This window comes from Dendrobates tinctorius, unplaced genomic scaffold (assembly GCF_039654945.1).
Source record: "Dendrobates tinctorius isolate UK_male_01 unplaced genomic scaffold, ASM3965494v1 ptg000143l, whole genome shotgun sequence".
NCBI classification, from domain to species: Eukaryota; Metazoa; Chordata; class Amphibia; order Anura; family Dendrobatidae; genus Dendrobates; species Dendrobates tinctorius.
Window position 1 is genome coordinate 39,817,340 of NW_027361810.1, and position 19,710 is coordinate 39,837,049.

At 42.1% G+C, this 19,710-nt stretch overlaps 1 protein-coding gene across 3 annotated transcripts in view; it reads right to left on the reverse strand.

Moving 5' to 3' along the window:
• Window positions 1-19,710, reverse strand: part of STK39 (serine/threonine kinase 39) — a 443,332-nt gene that overhangs the window by 302,942 nt on the left and 120,680 nt on the right. For all 3 annotated transcript variants that reach the window (XM_073545795.1, XM_073545797.1, XM_073545798.1), the window contains exons 9-10: window positions 14,116-14,164; window positions 13,954-14,019 (exon numbers count right to left, since the gene is read on the reverse strand). In XM_073545795.1, the coding sequence (XP_073401896.1) occupies window positions 13,954-14,019; window positions 14,116-14,164 (115 nt within the window). The remainder of the gene's footprint in view (window positions 1-13,953; window positions 14,020-14,115; window positions 14,165-19,710) is intronic.

Here is a 19,710-nt window from a genome sequence, read left to right on the forward strand (position 1 = left end):
GCAAAAGTATTTGGCCCCCTAGAACTTTTCAACCTTTTCCCACATATCATGCTTCAAACATAAAGATACCAAATGTAAACTTTTGGTGAAGAATCAACAACAAGTGGGACACAATTGTGAAGTTGAAAGAAATTTATTAAAATAATTTATTAGTTATTTTACTTTTTTGCGGAAATTCAAAAACTGAAAAGTGGGGCGTGCAATATTATTCAGCCCCTTTACTTTCAGTGCAGCAAACTCACTCCCAAAGTTGGTTTGGGCCTGCTTTTCTTCAGCAGGGACAGGGAAGATGGTTAAAATTGATAGGCAGATGGATGGAGCCAAATACAGGACCATTCTTGAAGAAAACCTGTTGGAGTCTGCAAAAGACCTGAGACTGGGACGGAGATTTGTCTTCCAGCAAGACAATGATCCTAAACATAAAGCAAAATCTACAGTGGAATGGTTCACAAATAAACGTATCCAGGTGTTAGAATGGCCAAGTCAAAGTCCAGACCTGACTCCAATCGAGAATCTGTGGAAAGAGCTGAAAACTGCTGTTCACAAACGATCTCCATCCAACCTCACTGAGCTCGAGCTGTTTGCCAAGAAGGAATGGGCAAGAATTTTAGTCTCTCTGATTGTTGTCCTATGGACAGACTGTCCCACCTCAGCTGTAGATCTCTGCAGTTCATCCAGAGTGATCATGGGCCTCTTGGCTGCATCTCTGATCAGTCTTCTCCTTGTTTGAGATGAAAGTTTAGAGGGACGGCGGGGTCTTGGTAGATTTGCAGTGGTATGATACGCCTTCCATTTCAATATGATCGCTTGTACAGTGCTCCTTGGGATGTTTAAAGTTTTGGAAATCATTTTGTATGCACATCTGGCTTTAATCTTCTCCACAACAGTATCACAGACCTGCCTGTTGTGTTCCTTGATCTTCATGATGCTCTCTGTGCATCAAACAGAACCCTGAGACTATCACAGAGCAGGTGCACTTATACGGAGACTTGATTACACACAGGCGGATTATATTTATCATCATTAGTCATTTAGGACAAAATTGGATCATTCAGAGATCCACAATGAACTTCTGGAGTGAGTTTGCTGCACTGAACGTAAAGGGGCTGAATAATATTGCACGCCCCACTTTTCAGTTTTTGAATTTCCACAAAAATTTAAAATAACCAATAAATTTCGTTCAACTTCACAATTGTGTCCCACTTGTTGTTGATTCTTCACCAAAAATTTACATTTAGTATCTTTATGTTTGAAGCATGATATGTGGGAAAAGGTTGAAAAGTTCCAGGGAGCCAAATACTTTTGCAAGGCACTGTATATGATGCGGTGCAGGAAAGCGTTAAATGACTACGAAATAGGCTAGTCCACCAATTAGATTTTCCTTTTCGAATGAATCAATGAACAGTATAAATGAATAAATATATAAGTGGCATCCTCCTAGCGGAAGCTATGTAACACAACTCAAAACCAGTTTTTCCGGCTAATCTTGGTATTTTGCCTAGGGCACAGAGCAGCTCAGTAATTATTACATACAAGCAAATAAATATCATCAAAGTTCTCTAGAAAGTCACCAGTGATAAGTATATGTTGTGAAATGTCATTTGTTTGGGGTTAGATAAAGGTAATGTGTCACCAGAAGGTGATTTATTGCTTAAAATCAGGTTTTGTGTTACTTGGGGGTTTTCTTTCTAACATTTTTGAAGTTTTTTTTTTCTCCCCGTATCACAATTTTCAGTAATTCACTGATTCTATAAGAGTCCTCTTAAAGGGAACCTGTCACATTGTACATGGATTTCTGATGAAACTTGGACACTGCTCAAACTGATGACTCTGCTAAAAATCACTGATGAAACTTGGACTGATATTCTGATGTTCTCAAATGTGAAAATCACTAAGGGGTGAATGAAAAATATTCAGAATTGAGAGTCCTCAGTGGTTGATACCGTTTAATGGCTAACTGAAAAGATGGTAGCACATTGCAAGCTTTCGAGACTACTCAGGTCTCTTCTTGAGGCTAGACTAATACAAAATCTGAAGAGTCACATATTTATGCACAATACAACACAGAAAAAATGCAATAGATAAGACAAGTGACATGAAGCAGAACTATCAATATGGGAGAGGGAGAAACATAAATATAAACATTGGACCAGTTCATAGATAAGGAGTCCGGATGTTTTATAGTCCTCTGATTGGGGTCTCCTAATGTGTTGTGATGCCCCCACAAGGTCTTAGGAGCAAATTCCTTAATTGATGTAAAAAGACATAAGGTGTGAATGAGGCCTTATATCTATAAATGTCCTTACAGTAACCTTTTTCTAAAAATATATATGTTAATCTTTTCTTTCTTGATTAGCTGCTGACAACATTATCTTTGTACTTTGACATCACTATGTGCATTATTTTGTATTGTGGAAATCAGCATGTGCATTATCCTTTTATAGTGACATCACTATGTGCATTATCCTTTTATAGTGACATCACTATGTGCATTATCTTTTTTAAAAAAAAAAGCTGCCAGCAAGAGGCTGACATTAACACTTGCTGGACCAAAAGGACATAAAACATTTAGAATTACAGCAGAAACAGAGCTGTCACAAATCCCATAATGAATCGTGACAGTACCCCCCTTTCAACGAGGGGCCTTTGAACCCTTAAGACCGGACTTCACTGGAAATTACATACGCAAGGACGCCTCAACCCAGTAGTATCCAGCCGCGTAGAGACCTGATCCTCATCATCATGATGGTAATAACGTAGGCTCCAGAGGTGCAACAAGTCTACAGAGCTACAACCTGTGGAACACGTTATGTACATGCATCGCTGGGGGTAACTAACGGTAAGGTCCAAGGGCTGAGAACGGTCGCCACCCTATATGGCTCGATCATCCTAAAACTCCAAATATCAGAGGCATACTAACACCTAATGTTTTTAGTGGACACTCACACGTACTCATTCACACACAGGTCCAGACCTTAACGTTTATTACCACGCATAAGTTTGCCACAAGATGGTACTCCATGTCACCAAACTCATACCCTCAGGATACTCAGAGGGAACCCCCCACCCTCCCCTGACCAATCTTCCCAGAAGGACACCCACCGAGAATCAGCATTTACCTAAGGTAAATTCGATATCAGCGTACAGTCTATAAATATGCTGCCATCATTTCTTTTACATGGACAGACAAAACCACATGAAAAAAAAATATAATAATATTGTATGTCACAAAAAATGCATTAAAAATAGTTTCCCTTTAACCACCCCAGCGCACAGCGTTCCAGCCCGTCCGTGAACAAAAGCCTCTCTGTATTTCTGATATTACAGAGGACGCGTAACATTAATAAACCAGCATTTACGGAGAATATTTTAGGAACCTGATGAATGCTGCAACTCAGGACATTCCTGAAAATAAGCGTGCAGCAGCGAGGTTGTTCCCCAGCGACCTTATTACACTGTGTACCCATTATTTAGAATACCTGTGCTATGACCGAGGAAAATATCCCCAACTTAGAGTAAAGTTTCTAGTTTTGGGATCAGTTCCCTTCGCCCTCTGCTGATGAAAGCGCCTCGCACCGAGTCAATCAAATGCCTACATGTAGAGGCTTGTGATATTGGGAGCAAACACCGAATGCTGCTCTCCTGACGCCAAATCATGGCACAAAGTATGGGACAGTACGTAGGTCCTGGGAATAAAGTACATAAACATAAAAGTACAGCGCAGCGTACTGGTGCCGTTCCAGCCATGTCTGCACCTGATCTACTGAGACTCACGAGACATAGTTATGACACATAAGCCATGCAACCAATCAGCAGCAATTATTGGGCTGCTATAGCATCACTTTTTCCATTTAGCAGCCACTGATTGGCTGCAGGGCTCACATGGCATAAGAATGTCACCAGAGCCCCGGGGAGACCAGGCGCAGACATGGCTGGAACAGTGCCGGTATGGGAGGTTAGTATAGGCTATTTTGATTTTAAAAATGTACTTTTTCTAAATATAAATGTGTTTTTTTTTTTTGGAAAAGAAGGTTATTATTGTGCTGCTAATTCCCAAAATATGTATTATTTATTTTCAGCTGTATAAGAATTAGTTTTTTTTTTAAGATGCATTTTAGTTTTTATTGATGCTAATTTGGATGTAGATATTATTTATTGACTTATTTTTATATTATTTGCCTTTTAGTTTAGGTATTGTGTATACAGAGCGTGTGGTTATATACAGGTGCTTTTCACAAAATTAGAATATCATCAAAAATTTAATTTATTTCAGTTCTTTAATACAAAAAGTGAAATTCATATATTATATAGTCATTACAAACAGAGTGATCTGTTTCACGTGTTTATTTCTGTTAATGTTTATTATCGCTTACAGCCAATGAAAACCCAAAAGTCATTAACAAAAAAACACCTGAAAAGGCTTCCTAAGCGTTTAAAAAGGTCCCTTAGTCTCAGTAGGCTCCACAATCATGGGGAAGACTGCTGACATGACAGATGTCCAGAAGGCAGTCATTGGCACACTCCACAAGGAAAGTAAATTTTGCAATTCATTTGGAAATCATGGTCCCAGAGTCTGGAGGAAGAGTGGAGAGGCCACGATCCAAGCTGCAGGAGGTCAAGTGTGAAGTTTCCACAATCAGTGATGGTTTGGGGAGCAATGTCATCTGCTGGTGTAGGTCACTGTGTTTTATCAAGACCAAAGTCAGGGCAGCCGTCTACCAGGAAATTTTAGAGCACTTCATGCTTCCCTCTGCCGACAAGCTTTTTGGAGATGGAAATTTCATTCTCCAGCAGGACTTGGCCCCTGTCCACACTGACAAAAGTACCAATACCTGGTTTACAAACAACAGTATCACTGTGCTTGATTAGCAGCAATCTCTCCTGACCTTAACCCCGTAGAGAATCTATGGGGTATTGTCAAGAGTAAGATGAGAGACACCAGACCCAACAATGCAGACGAGCTGAAGGCTGCTCTCAAAGCAACCTGGGCTTCCATAACACCTCAGCAGTGCCACAGACTGATCGCCTCCATGCCACGCCACATTGACGCAGTAATTGATGCAAAAGGAGCCCCGACCAAGTATTGAGTGCATTTACTGAACATACATTTCAGTAGGCCAACATTTTGGATTTTAAAATCATTTTTCAAGCTGTTGTTATAAAGTATTCTAATTTACTGAGCTAATGACTTCTGGGTTTTCATTGGCTGTAAGCCATAATCATCAACATTAACAAAAATAAACAAGTGAAATAGATCACTCTATGTGTAATGACTCAATATAATATATGAGTTTCACTTTTTGTATTGAAGAAATGAAATAAATTAACTTTTGATGATATTCTAATTTCAGAAGAAGCACCTGTATTTACTGTAGTCTTCTAATATCTGCACCTTTCCGGTTCCTCTTCTGCACCACGTGAGTGCAGTTCACACTAAACGGTCATACAGCGTCCCAGACCAGTAGGCCCTTTATCACTGAAAGCCTATAAGAATCACACAAGAAAAGGGACTTAAGGCCCAAACAGAAGATGCTGTATGACCGGCTAGTGTGAACAGCGCTCATATGGTGCAGAAGAGGACCAGAAAGATGCAGATATTAGATGAAGACAGCAATTAGTAAGTATATGAACAGATTGAGGGCATCGAGACCCTATTTAGATCATACCTCGATATGTGTTTTTTAACTTAATATTTTACTAAAAATCATCTTTTATTTAATATGCAAATGAAGGAGCTTCGAGGACCCGTTGAAGCGCAGGGAGGTGCGAAACGATAGTCGTCCATTACATGGTCCATTTATCCTGTAACCATGTTTATATTTTTCGTGTAATAAAGGAGTTTTTAAGGGATGATGAGCGCCACCTTTTCTATCTTACATTAAGGGCTCATACTCACTTGCGAGAGACTCGCACGATTCTCGTGCGAGTCTCTCGCATGAAAACCTGGCACTGCCTCCGGCACTCGGACCGGAGTGTGCGACTACATGTATTTCTATGCAGCCACATGCTCCGGTCCCAGTGCTGGCGGCAGTGCCAGGTTTTCATGCGAGAGTTGCACGAGAATCATGTGAGTCTCTCGCAAGTGAGCCCTAATGTTGATATATTTGGCCGATACACCGATGCAGCACCCAGGGTCCATGTTGTTTAGTATTTTTTTTTCTATGTTTTGGGTTAACAAGATACTAAGGCGGACAAATAATGCCGGTCTTCCTCACCTAGCCGATCACTTAATAACTTATAGTGAATGACATGGTTTTGAAGCTGAGATCATTTTACATGGTCATTTTTACTGCAAAATGAACACCGTTAAAATAAAACTAAAAAAAAAAGTGGCAGAATTATGTTTTTTTTTCAGCTATTTCACCGAATGTGATTTTTGTTTTCCAGTACATTAATGTAACAGGAATGATACAGCTCAAAACTGAAACTGCTCCTGCGGAAAAAAACAAAGCACAAAATATCCAAAATATTGGCTGCAGTGGGTAGGGGTTAAACAAGGCGCCATTCGACCCTACTGGCCACCAAACCCTGCCATCTGGTCCACTGGTCGGTCATAATCTGATTACTAAAATACAACATGTGACAAATAGCTGGGAGGTGTTCAAACCGACTGTGTGGGTAGAGGAACACAAGAGGGAGGTTACTGGGTGCCACTTGAACAGATTACCGCCTAGTGATAAATCAGTTGGCAGCGTCTGACAGCGGAGGCAGATGATGTTGGAGCGAGATCAGGTAAGTATGTTACACTAATCGATAGATTGATGCTTTTTATACAGTAAACCGGTAGATAACATTTAAGACATATAAAACTTCCTACTAAAAATGCAAAATAGTTACATAATAGTTCAAGGTCAGTGGAAGGTGACAGCTCCAGACTTGTGTGCACTAGACCCGTTCCCCAGGGAGCAATAAAATCAACATCAATAGTTTCCTTTCCACAGATACAGGAATCAGAGCTCTCAACGTTCGCCTCTTCAAGGGAACATACAGCAGTTAACACCATTCGGGAAAGGTGCTCAGGTTTTTATAGATACAAATGAAAGAAATCGGCATATTGGAAAGCACTTGGATGAAACGCTCTGTGACAATGACGGTAATGAGCTCTGAGAGACGACACATGGCTGTGGGCAATAGCAAGCGTTAACCTACATTACACTCAGAGAGGGCTGCAAACCAGTTCACTTTCTTTCCAGCGGCTAAGAAGGAATGGATATTAAAGCTGGTGAAAATAATAACCGGGGTATAATGATCGGCCTGTCAGGATGCTGCCGTGGGAGTAGGCATGATCCCTTTAACCGTTTATTACCATTTATTTCGCCAAGGTTCAGTGAAAGCCTTATGTTTGGAACATCCAAATTACAAAGACAATATAATGCAAACAACGCGAAAAAGGGAATGAGTAATCATAAAAAGGACAGTGTGTATAAATCAGGTTTTCATGTTCAATGTATTTTAAAAAAGCTTCACGATCTGTATTAAAAAAAAAAAAAAAAATGTCCACTGGGAAAATTCTTCTACTTGTTGCTTCAGGAAATTCACATGCACATTAGCAGCAATAGATTGACGCAGAACTTATCTATTGCATTAGAGCATCTAATAAGCATGTAAAAATGTCATTGTGGAGACAAAACTTTGAGCACAGGTGTTTGTTACCTGTCCTGGCTCCAGTGCTGGGCCTTGATCCCTTTATACTAGTCTGCTCAAGGTTTTTCTAGTGACCCAGCAAACATCTCTTATGTCATTACCTAACACTTTTAGCCAAAAGTTGCATGAGTATTAAGCAAATATAGCATCTTGCAAAACACGTGTGTTATGAATGGGCACCGAGGAGGATAGCAGGCCCAAGCTAAGCCACCAGAAAACCAGAGAGGTTGGTAACTAAGCGGATGCAGACCGCTGATCCTGTCCACACAACTAGCAGTAGCCGTGGAGCGTACCAACGATGATCTTAGATGCCTCGGCACAGCCGGAGAGCTAACTAAGCCTAAAGCAAGAAAGGGGAAATCTAAACTGCCCCGGAGCAGACCCCAAAGGAATATATAGCCTCCAGACATATATTGTTGGTGAGACAAGATGAAAACACAAACGCAGGCAGAAAAATAGACTGAGAAAACGATGGGGCCCAATCTGACTAGACAGGACAGGAAAGGAAAGACACTGTCTGCAATCACGCAAAAAACCCTGCAAAAAGTCCAACACGTCTGATGTACAAAAACACTGAAGTCACATGACTTCGCCCCCACTATATCAGCACTCTGGTATGTTCTGAAAGCAAAGCAAAAAGAGACCAATATAACAGGGGACAAAACAAACTGGCACATGCAGTAACATATGGGCGGTGATTCAGCACAGCCCCAGCCGGAGCTGGCTGACCCGCACAAAGCAGAGATAAAGAAAACCAGATCAAATGCAAACAGAATAATGAATGAACCACTTAGCTGAACCATGCAGGGAAAGAGCAGGAGACATCAGACCTAGAAGGCACAGGAAGGAAATCACAAGCAGAGATAGAGAGAGTCAGCTGTCTTAAATTCCAATTAGAAACCCCAGATCGCCAATCGTCTTCCTCATTATCTGGTGGCAAGCCTCTGTCAATCAGATCAGCTTCACTACCTCCAGTAACCACCAGAGGGAGTCCAGAAAGAGAACTCGCAACCCCTCTGTCAATCTGACCAGCTCCACGACCTTCATTAATCACCAGAGGGAAGCCAGAGAGAGAATTCACAACACACGTGGTAACAAGATTTAGCCTTGGATTTTCTTCCGGCCAGGTGTCTGATTATCCTTCCTTCAACTTCTGCCTGCTTTTCAGCAGCCAGCTACTATTCCTGGCTCCATCAAATGAATCCTACTGCTATAAATCCTACTGAATCAAGTGACAAATTACTAGCTCATCTCTGTTATTCCAGTGGTTAATCGTATACCTAATTGTTATGATTGAGTCACCGTAGGAGGCAGACACAAAAATAGAAGCTACGTCCAGAAAACTAGAGAAGTTGGCAACTATCAGATTGCAGACCCCTGAACCTATCAACACAACTAGCAGTAGCCGTGGGGGGTTCCTACGATGCCCTAGACCCCTCGATCACAGCCGGAGCGCTAAATAGCCTAAAGACAGAAAAGGAAATCTAAACTGCCCCAGAGCAGACCCCAAAGTAAAAGGCAGCCCCCAACATATAATGACGGTGAAGCAAGATGAAAAAACACTCACACAGATAGAAAGATAGGCTGAGCAAACGATGGGGCCCAAGCTAGTTAAACAGAACAGGAAAGGAAGGTTGCTGTCTGCAATCTGCCAAAACCCTATCAAAGACATAAGCCAACAAGCTGATATGAAAAAGACCCTGAAGCAGCTAGGCTTCAAAAACTAAATCAGCACTCAGGTATTTTCAGAAGACAGAGCTAAAGGAATTCAGCACACCCCAGCAGGGAATGGCAGAAATCCAGAAAAACAAAGCAAAACAAAGTCTAAACACAAATGCAAAAGGCCAAGCAGAAAACTTAGCTTTAGAGGAGCAGGAATTCAGACTGGTCTCCAAGGATCCCACAGAGAAATCACCCGCAGGGCAGAAGGGCGTCGGCAGCCTTATATCCAGTCAGTAACTCCACTCAGCCAGTCATCATCATCAGACTCAGGTGTTTGATAATCAGGCTCACTACCTTTCTTTACCAGCAGAGGGAGTTCCTCGGGCCTCAGTAGTGAAGGGAAAATGAACTCACAACACCTAATGCTAGGTACCTGACTGCATATATGCCTGTGCTGTTACTGTGGTTAACCATTTTCCTGCTGCAAGATTGCACATATTTATCTCCCGTTCCTGTATTTAAAACTGACTGTATGCTGCATCTACTGTCTCTAACTTTGCTTACAAATGTGGCGTCCTGCATACCCTGCTCTTCGCTGAATCACATGCTGCCCGGCAAATCCAACTCCACTGCATCATCTTCGCCGCTCCATGCTGCTCACCTTGATCTACAGCCTAAAGGATCCATCCGCTCCATGCTGCTCACCTTGATCTACAGCCTAAAGGATCCACCTCATTAACTGAGCCATTAAAGAGCTTGTCCAGTTTTAGGTCACAAGCGTGCAGTCACTCCTCTGCGACTGCAGACTTGTGAACCCTGACAATGCGCACTGCGCCAAATTGAAAGCCCTGCCAGAAAACTTGAGATGCGCAAATACAAAAGTCACTAAACGTGGCAAATTACTGCCGAAAACTGGAGAAATGACAGCGATGAATTGGGGGCCTCATGTCTCAAAAGAGACATCCATTTTTGCCTCTTTCTTTAGGGCTCAGATTGGAGCAGAATGATGATGGTAAGCAGTTTACTTCGATAAGAAACTTCTTCCACCAATAACTGTTGTAGGATATGCCACCAATAGGTGATAACTACTACATCTGTGGGGTTTTCACCACCGAGAACCTCAGCGATGTCCAGAATAGTGGACTTTGGATAGATTGGTTCACTGTCTGAAATGATCTAGTAGTACATAACCTCTTGACAGTGGAGTACCCCTTTAACTACATTTTATGACCCCCAGATTATAAATAAGTGGTGAACTCTAAACCCATCAGGTCAAGTTAGTTAATTGTCCTAACACGCATATACATATCACAGTCTAGAATACATGTTATATCTTTATGTTTGAGAAAAATAATAATCCAATCAGCCGTAGAAGATAATATTACAGTCTCTGCTGACGCAATAGTAACAGCCTCAATAGTTATTACATTTCCAAGGTCCGGACGGCGGCTGGAAATGTGATAGCTCATTACTTGAGGATAATGTTACAGACATATAATCCAACAGAGACAACAATGGCTTTCAGATATTAGAATGCTGGATTGTAGAATTCTAAGGATTCCAACTCCAAAACTTTATGAACAGATTTTCTTAAAAGAAAAAAAAATGGAATATGTCGAAAATTGTTATCTTCCTTTCCATAGACCAGGTAATAGACTTCATGGACCCTCAATTACGGAGAGAGAAATTCAATACAGCAATAAAAGATATTTTTGAGATCTATAAACCTTGAAAGGATCCAGCACAATATGCGGATAATAATGCTACTAGCCTCCTGACTACCTCTTTTGATGGACATCATTTGCAGGGACCAAGCGGGCTTTGTGCCTAGCAGAGAAGTCTGTGACAAAACAAGAAAGGCTCGAAATATCATTTATAGATCTGAAATGAAGCATTTACCACTTATGTTACTGTCAACAGATGATAAGAAGGACTCTGATTGTTTTCATTGGACTTTTATGGAGGAAACTAATCTGTAAAGGCCTTTGGGGAAATATGATGAAACACCGCTAGATAAAATCTTTGCATTTAGGTCCATCAGCTTGTGTTCAATAAATAGTGTCCTCTCTGATGCTTTCTAGATATATAACGGTACTCAACAGGCGGATCCACTTTTACTACTTATCTTTAGGTTATGTCAGAAACCTTTCCTATGTTGAACTAGATCTCAATTGGATCGCAGTGGTAAAAGCATAAAAGAGCTTGTCCAGGTCTATTTTTTTTTTTTTTTACTATGGACTACCTGCCTGTTGTGTCCGGCATCAACCTCTGCCAGCACAGAGGGGGTCATTGGTCTCTCTTGCCGGCAATTCTGCAGCTTCCATTGACATCACATCAACAGAGCACTGGCTCCTCTTCCGCTCTGCTCTGTTGACGGGGTGTCACTGCCGACGTCATGCTGATTGACATGTGGCTCACTGCTGCCTAACTGCTATCAAACAGCATGTTTCCGGCAGTAACAACCCTTTTGAGAGAGTAGCCTGGAAAAGTAAGAGCTGCTCTGTTGATTTGGAGCAGCAGAATCGCAGGCAGGAGTGGTCGAAGATCGCTTTGTGCCTGCTCTGGGTAGAACATGCAGGTAGTTAGCAACTACGTGCCTGTTTTTTCTTTTACTATAGCCTAAAAACTAATAGTCCTAGATAAACCTTTTAAAGTTTCACATACAAAGTAGCCACATGTGATTTGCTATTATTCCCAACTTGAAGAGGAAGTTTTACTCCTATCCATTACTTTCTATTTTCAAAATATATCAAAACCGGAGGCTGTGACCATTTCTTTCCCCTCTTCAACCAGGAATGCACTAATAGATGTTTGGGTGGGTTACTCAGTTACTACATTTTTCTAATGATTCAGTTTCGGCCTTCCATCGTCAATTTTCTCCTTTACTGAAGACACTATGGGAACTTAGTATCAGACAGTCTACTGGTGTCTGTACTTGGTTTGGGCGATGCAAGATATTTAAAATAAAAGTTCTGCTGTGCTACATATTCTGTATCTTTTTCAAACCCCGATAATTAAGTCACCTTCCTACTTTTTGAAATTTATCTTAATATCTTCAAAATAATTTCATGTAGACATCTAAACAAGCAGGGATCAGGCTAAAAAGACTCTGCAATCCAAGGCTTGGGTTGCTCATAGTCTTCCAGATCCAAAACTTAGGTGGCAACACATATGTCACGAGTGGTGGACTGGTGCCAACATCAACAACTGGAACCCTGGGTTCAAATAGAACAAAGTTTGGCAAAACCCATCCTTAGCCGCTCTGCCATTTGAGACAATATCCAACTAGAGATCCTTCTACTTCTTGCCGTTTGGATCTTTTGTCGCAACAATATCTTACTCCTCAACGTTCTCCACTCTTTCGAATAAAAGGTAAAACAAATTTTGTCTTTGGAACTGACAATCCTGGGAAAGTTACACAACTCCATTTTGGAGAAAATGCACAATGGCCAGAGTCGGAGCAACGATCTGGGGTTAGAAAAACCAGTCACTTAAATATTTTCTTTTATTAAATTCCCCCTAATGATCCCCAAACACATTAGACTATTGTTGGCTGAATACGCTAATATCGATAGGTTCGGCAGAAACTCTAATGTGCATAGGGGCTCTGGCTGGCTGATGGGGGAAATGTTGATCGGACATGCCCAATATCAGTCTGCAGATTGCTTTGCTCTCTCGAAGATAAGTCACCTGCTGAATTGGCGATTTTATCATAGAGAGCACAGTAAAGCATAGCTGAACGAGCGATCCTGAGTATGGGAAAGATATCTGTCAGCAGAATGATCAGAAGACGCTTTGTATGGCCGGAAGAGTTAAGCGACTTTAGTCAGATCAGGTTTCATGAAACAAAATTTGTTTCAGATGAAACTGGTCCGACTAGGGAAAAAAAAGCCGGAGTTTCATCCGAAACCCAACCGCAATGCAAGTCAATGGGGAATAAAAGTCGGCATTGAGTGGATGAATGTCATCCGCTCAATGCCGACTTTTATTTCCCATTGACTTGCATTGGGGTCGGGTTTCAGACGAAACTCCGACTTTTTTTGCCCTAGTCGGACCAGTTTCATCTGAAACAAATTTTGTTTCATGAAATCCGATCCAACTAAAGTTGCTCAATTTTAATGGCCGGTTAAAACCTCATTTGAAGAGAAATAGTATTACATTCCATAGGGTCTGTTAGCGTTACGGGCTTATTCAGCAAAATCTTTCGTCATCGTAAAAGCTCCCAATAGACCCCCTAACCAGCCCCCTGCTTTGATCTTCTTGCAGTGGGAGGCCAATCTTGACATATTTCTCACATTATTCCAGAGACAGAAGATACTACGACTGGTTTAAAAATTTAAAAATGAGCCACTTATAAAATACTTACATAGTATGGAGTGCCCACCCGCTGGCAAGTACTATCCATTCATGTTGTATGGCGCCCATAGACAGCTTTAGGTCCATGCTGTACCTCCATGTGCCCCAGATAAACACATTTTTTCTGATGGTTCACAGAGGAAATATGGCGCCTCTGTGACAGACTCAACGTGAAGATCTACAGTGTGTGGGACCTCAAGGCCCACAGTAGATCCGAACATTGCTCCACCAAAAGGGCACCCAGCCATGTTTAATATATGTAGGCTATCTACTTGGAGGAGGATACCTTACCTTTTTTCCTCTCTGAGAAATATTTGGTGTTCCTGTGAGTAGTTTTTCTATGAGATATTCCCTGTTCTGTAAAATTAACAAAAAAAGTTTTAGTTCAGGTGACACAATATTTTGCTGTAATTGCACCACTCTTACAATAAAACGATATAACGGGACATGTACCTTGGCCTTTTGAAAGAATTTACATTTTAGAAGTTCAGCTGCAGTGGGCCTAAAAAAAGGGAATAACAACAAATGAATCAGTAGCAAAATAGTTATTTTATTATAAGAAAATAATGGAAAAAAAGGGAATCAAATAATAATGGTAAGGCTTTAGAGCATCTTCTTCACCAGAGGATCAGATTCTAACACGTAAGGTCCAACAGAACGATCAATTAAATTCCCATCTATCATCTTATATCTCGTATCTTGTATCTTATATCCATAACAGTGGTGTGAAGACCTTCCACTAGATTTTCTAATTCATACTTAGTACTTTCTCTCATTGCCGCTGCTCCACTGAATCTAGAACAGATTTTCTTTTTCTTCTGAGCCCCTCCATTCCAAATTTTTGCCCCCAGTGCAATTTTTTCCCTCAACCAATTGGGTGTGTACCTCAGAACTTGTGTGGGTGCGGCTGTATTTTGATTACCCAGCGTTAGAAGACAAAAAACCAATGCCCACAGAAAAGCGGGGTGATATACGATCAGTTGGTTGTAGGGAAAATAAGCATCTTTATTAGAAGATGGCATTACATTGGAGCGGAGGGGCAAAGAAGAATCAGTGGAGCAGCGACAATCGGAGGTGGCACTCTGTTTATATAAATCAAGTGAAGGGTCCTCTTTGAAGAGTTTGTCCTGCTCTGCTCATTTGCACCTTGGGAAGGTCACTTGACATCAAGTCTACTGATATCAGCACATCGGTATCTTGCACGTATCCTATTCTAATAAATGTTTCTTAGGAATAAATTCTTGGACTTTTATGTGCGCTGCCAGACAGATTTCATATCCAAACAAGAAGAAGTGTTATACTTCGAAACGCGTAGGGAATAAAGGGTTAATTCATTAACCTTGTTTGGATATGAAATCTGTCTGGCAGCGCACCTAAAAGTCCAAGAATTTATTCCTAAGGCTACTTTCATACTAGCGTCGTGCACTGCACGTCGCTATGCGACGTTGCAGCGCACCGACGCATAGTGTGGAAGCGCCGCACAACGGGGGCAGCGGATGCAGTTTTTCATCGCATCCGCTGCCCCATTGTAATGTCCGGGGAGGAAGGGGCGGAGTTTCGGCCGCGCATGCGCGGTCGAAAATGGCGAAGACGACGCACAAAAAAAGTTACATGTAACGGTTTTTTGTGCGTCGCGGCCGCCAAAACACGGCGCATCCGTTGCACGACGGATGCGACGTGTGCCCAAACGTCACAATGCGTCGCTAATGTTAGTCTATGGAGAAAAAACGCATCCTGTGGGCAACTTTGCAGGATGCGTTTTTTCTCCAAAACGACGCATTGCGACGTGCAGTGCACGACGCTAGTGTGAAAGTAGCCTAAGAATCCTTGTTGCGGTCACCGATGTGGACCGTTGGACGTGCAGCAGGCTGACATACCGACTATACAGGCTTTACTCTCTCTTGGAAAGGGTGAGTATAAAAACCTTTTTATTATACACGGTTTACCCAGATAAAACCCTATTGCGCTCTTGTTTCAACCTTTAGTGTGTACAACAATTCTAATAACTGTGACATGTGCATGATACCTGATGATCGCATCTGCGTCTCGGCAGGTATCAATAGAGATAATATCTCCTTCCCTAACCATTTCCTGCTGTAGAAGTGAGTGGAGCAGACCAAACTATTGAAACATTTCTGCATTTTTTTAAGTCGTTGTCCCATGATGTTATTCCTTGTGGCTCCCATTCTGATGCTGTCGCTTTGCCCTAGTCTCTATTTTATGGTCCATTCTTGACACCCAAGATATTAGAAGGATAGATATTCTGTAGTTACAATGATAACTGGCTAAGGATGCTTTCACAGTGCACTTCATGCACCTGTTCGGTGGCTACGTCGAGGCTTACGCCTTAACCCCCCCCCACAAAACGGGATTTGGACTTATGCGCCAATGGGACCACAGATTCTAATGTTTCCAGCAAAGCATCATTTTCGAACGTGTATGCCCACTGGAGGCAGACATTGAGATGTAGTAGACTACGCCTGAGTGTCCGCCTCCAGTGGGTGTATACTCCCGAATGATTCATAGCAAAGCGCACGTTCACTCTGCCGGCACCATTATGGACTATGGCTCCATCGGCGTATACATTCAAATCTCATTTTGAGGGGGAGCTCAGACGCAAGCCCCGACGGAGCCACTGTTACGGGTTTGTACGAGATGGGAATAAAAAGTAGATATTGACGTGGGATTGGTGAATGTAAGATGGGCTGCTTTAATTTTTATTACTAGTCTGACCCCTTTAAATAATATATAGAGTTAGGTGACACACCGGAGGCCCCCAAAAGGTAACTTTGTTAGCAACAGCTCTAATATCTTACTCTATTACAACAAGAAATGGCCCTCCTTAAGAAAAGCTCATTGCATATCATGTCATTTTGTGAATATGCCGTAATTGATGACGGTATAAAATGAGGCAGATAAACAGATCTAAAGAGACGTTATCGGTCTGGGCGCATTTCAGGTGTAAGCATCCTTCAGCGCCGGTTATCTTGCTTGTCAGTCGATGCCCTATGACCTTTCTGTATTTCTCAAAAAATAAAAAACAATCCATTGGGTTTGAAACAAGAGAAAAGTGCTAAAATAACATTAATAACTGAGCAACATACTGCTGGACTGATCTGGGCTAAATGTATTAAAAGACAGGCTCCTGTCATGAAAATTGCATTTGAGATTGACTGTTAAAGTAAGAACATGAAATCTACGCCAGCTATGATCTGCTGCAGATTTTGCCAAACTTTGCTTCATTTTCTTTTTTTTCCATTAATTACGGTAAATTTGTGTATAACATGGCGGCATCATCAACACAATTATGGCCAAGCCAACTTTTGCCCAGCGCAATGTAAAGATTGACTTTTTTATTCTACAATGGGTCCTACTTATCAAGCAGTTTTCATGTAAAACTGCTAGTAATATCGCTACATTTTGGCGCAACTCAGATTTTCACAAAAATTTTTGCGACTTTTGACATTTTTTACGCCAATCCCAGACAGTTCAGCCAACTTTTTGAAAAGTGAGTAGAACTAGGTTAGGATGTGGCGAAGTGTGCCCAATAAATTCATCAAAATTTATGCCACAAAATTGGCATAAATGACTAAATAAATGTATGTTAGCCCCAGGCCCGGCTACATTTTTGGGGAGAGTTGAAAGTTGTGCCAAATTCATCAAACTGGCACACAACTCTCAGAGCATCTTACTTCAGCACTCTCTGTGATAAGACTGCCATACAAAACCCGGGATCAATTTTTCTAACTTTTTACCCAAAATTGTGACTTTTTGGAACCTAAAGTGTCACGGGGTAGCTAATATACGGTATTTCTTTTGCATGACCACATCAAGCAATTCCGCACATTTTTGCTTCTGGTTCCATCAAGAGTCAGACTATCTAGCATATTAAGTTTGGATTAGATAAAGGTTTTCAGAATCAAAAATTCTCAGCATGGCACGATGGCAGGAATATAATTTCTGTCTTTCTTATGACATTACGCAGGGCTGACACACAGAATCATGTGAAGACTTTTTTTCAATGTGTAAATATTTATTTGACTGCAATGAGAAAACCACGGGAACGTCTCTTGCTCGATTATACCTAAGGCCGTGAATATTTTTAGTATTTGCGTTCACAAATAATTGCTCTTTTTTATTAACTTGGGGTCTTGGGTCTGATGTCTGCAGATTTCATACTGATGGCATGGAGACCGTCATCAGCCATAATTTTACAAGGGCAAGAAAGCTCCTTTCCGATCGCTGGTCAGTGTAAACATCTCAGAAAACATCTGAGCAAATGTCAGCTAATCACATATTTTATGCTGCCTAAAAAATAGGTGATATGCTCTAGACCTCATGAAGGTGGTATCAGCACCGATTGTTTTAATATACCATTTTTCGTTCCCCTACAGTTTTGCATGAAATGTGTGTAAAAAGCCCTTCAAGCTTGATTTAGGCCTCTTTCACACATCAGGTTTTCGCCGTCAGGCGCGATCCGGCGCTTTTGACAGAAACCGGATCCGGCGAAATGCAATGCCGGATCCGGTTTCCCCCCCATTGACTTGCATTTGCGCCGGATGGCCATGCGTTTCATCCGGTTTTCACCGGATCCGGCAATGTGTCGCGATCCGGCGTCTGGAAAAAACGGCTACTGTAACGTTTTTTTGTCTCCGGTGTAAAAGCCGGACACGCCGGATCCGGCGCGTCCGGCTTTTTCACACAATGAAAGCCTATGAGCGCCGCAATGCGCCGGATCCGGCGAAAGCCGGATCCGGTGGCCGGATCCGTTTTTTTTGGTCTGAGCATGCTCAGTAGCTCTGCCCACAAGACATATATAAAAGCAAGACAGTGGGACCCACAGCCACACCCAACATGCCACCCAAGAAAGCAACCAAGCGCAGCAGGAGAAGGCAGGAGACCACTGAAGCACCATCAGCACCACCACCACCCCAAATGGAGCAGCAAATGGAACATGCTGAGGAGGGGAGGCCAGCAGCAGATGAGAGACGGTAATTATCAAATCCCCCATTCCTCCAAACTAGGGCTATTGAATATCAAGATATTCATTGGCCCTTTGTTTCTCTTTATTCAACAGCCGCCCAATAGATGCAGCAGCAGCAGCAGCAATGGCAGCAGCTGGAACACCACCCACAGGCATGGAGTGTGTCCACCAGGAAGACAGCACATCATCTTCTGGGAGCCCTCCCTCGCATCGTCAGCGTTTGACGGTAAGTTTTTATTTCCAAAATCCATCATCTCTGTAATATATGTCTATTCATTGCCTTTTATTTCAAAACAGGAATCACAAGATGAAGAGGAGCTCCCAGAAGAAGAAGGAAGGGGTGGACAGACACCTGGAGTGGGCTCACAATTGGTAAGTTTTTTGCATCAAACGCAGAAACACAACATCACACTACACACAACACATAGAAAACAATGTTCTGCAGACCACACACAGCAAACAAATGCCTACATCCAAAGACATAACATTTTTTGTTTTCTTCTCTAGTCTTCCCAATCTGGTGCTCGGCCAAGAGGTCCTCGCAGTGCCTCCCAGGGTCGTCGACGACAGCAACGCGGCGGTCACCAGCGTGTAAGTATAAATATTTTTGCTTTGTTTTTTTGCACTTTTTATTTCATTTCTTTTGTGGAGGCTAATTATGTTATTTTTGTCTTTTTCTTTAACAGCCTTCACAGCGTGCTCCCGACTCTGATGGTGAGGATGGAGGACTCGATGTGGACCACCTCATCGATCTCGTCAGAGAAAGGGAGCCGCTCTGGAATATGGCTGACCGCCGCCACGCTGACCTTATCGTTACCCGACGACTCTGGGAGGAAATCTGTTCGCTCCTTGTGGGCCGCTGGGAGGACCTCGATGTTCGGGCCCAGATTAAAGAGCGTAAGTATATACAGTACCGGTTGCTTGATGTAAACCAGTGTTTCCCGAACTCCAGTCCTCGTGGTCCCCACGGATCATGTGTTCAGGATTTCTATTTACTATGGAAATCCTGAAAACATGACCCCTGGGGACCATGAGGACTGGAGTTTGGGAAACACTGATGTTGT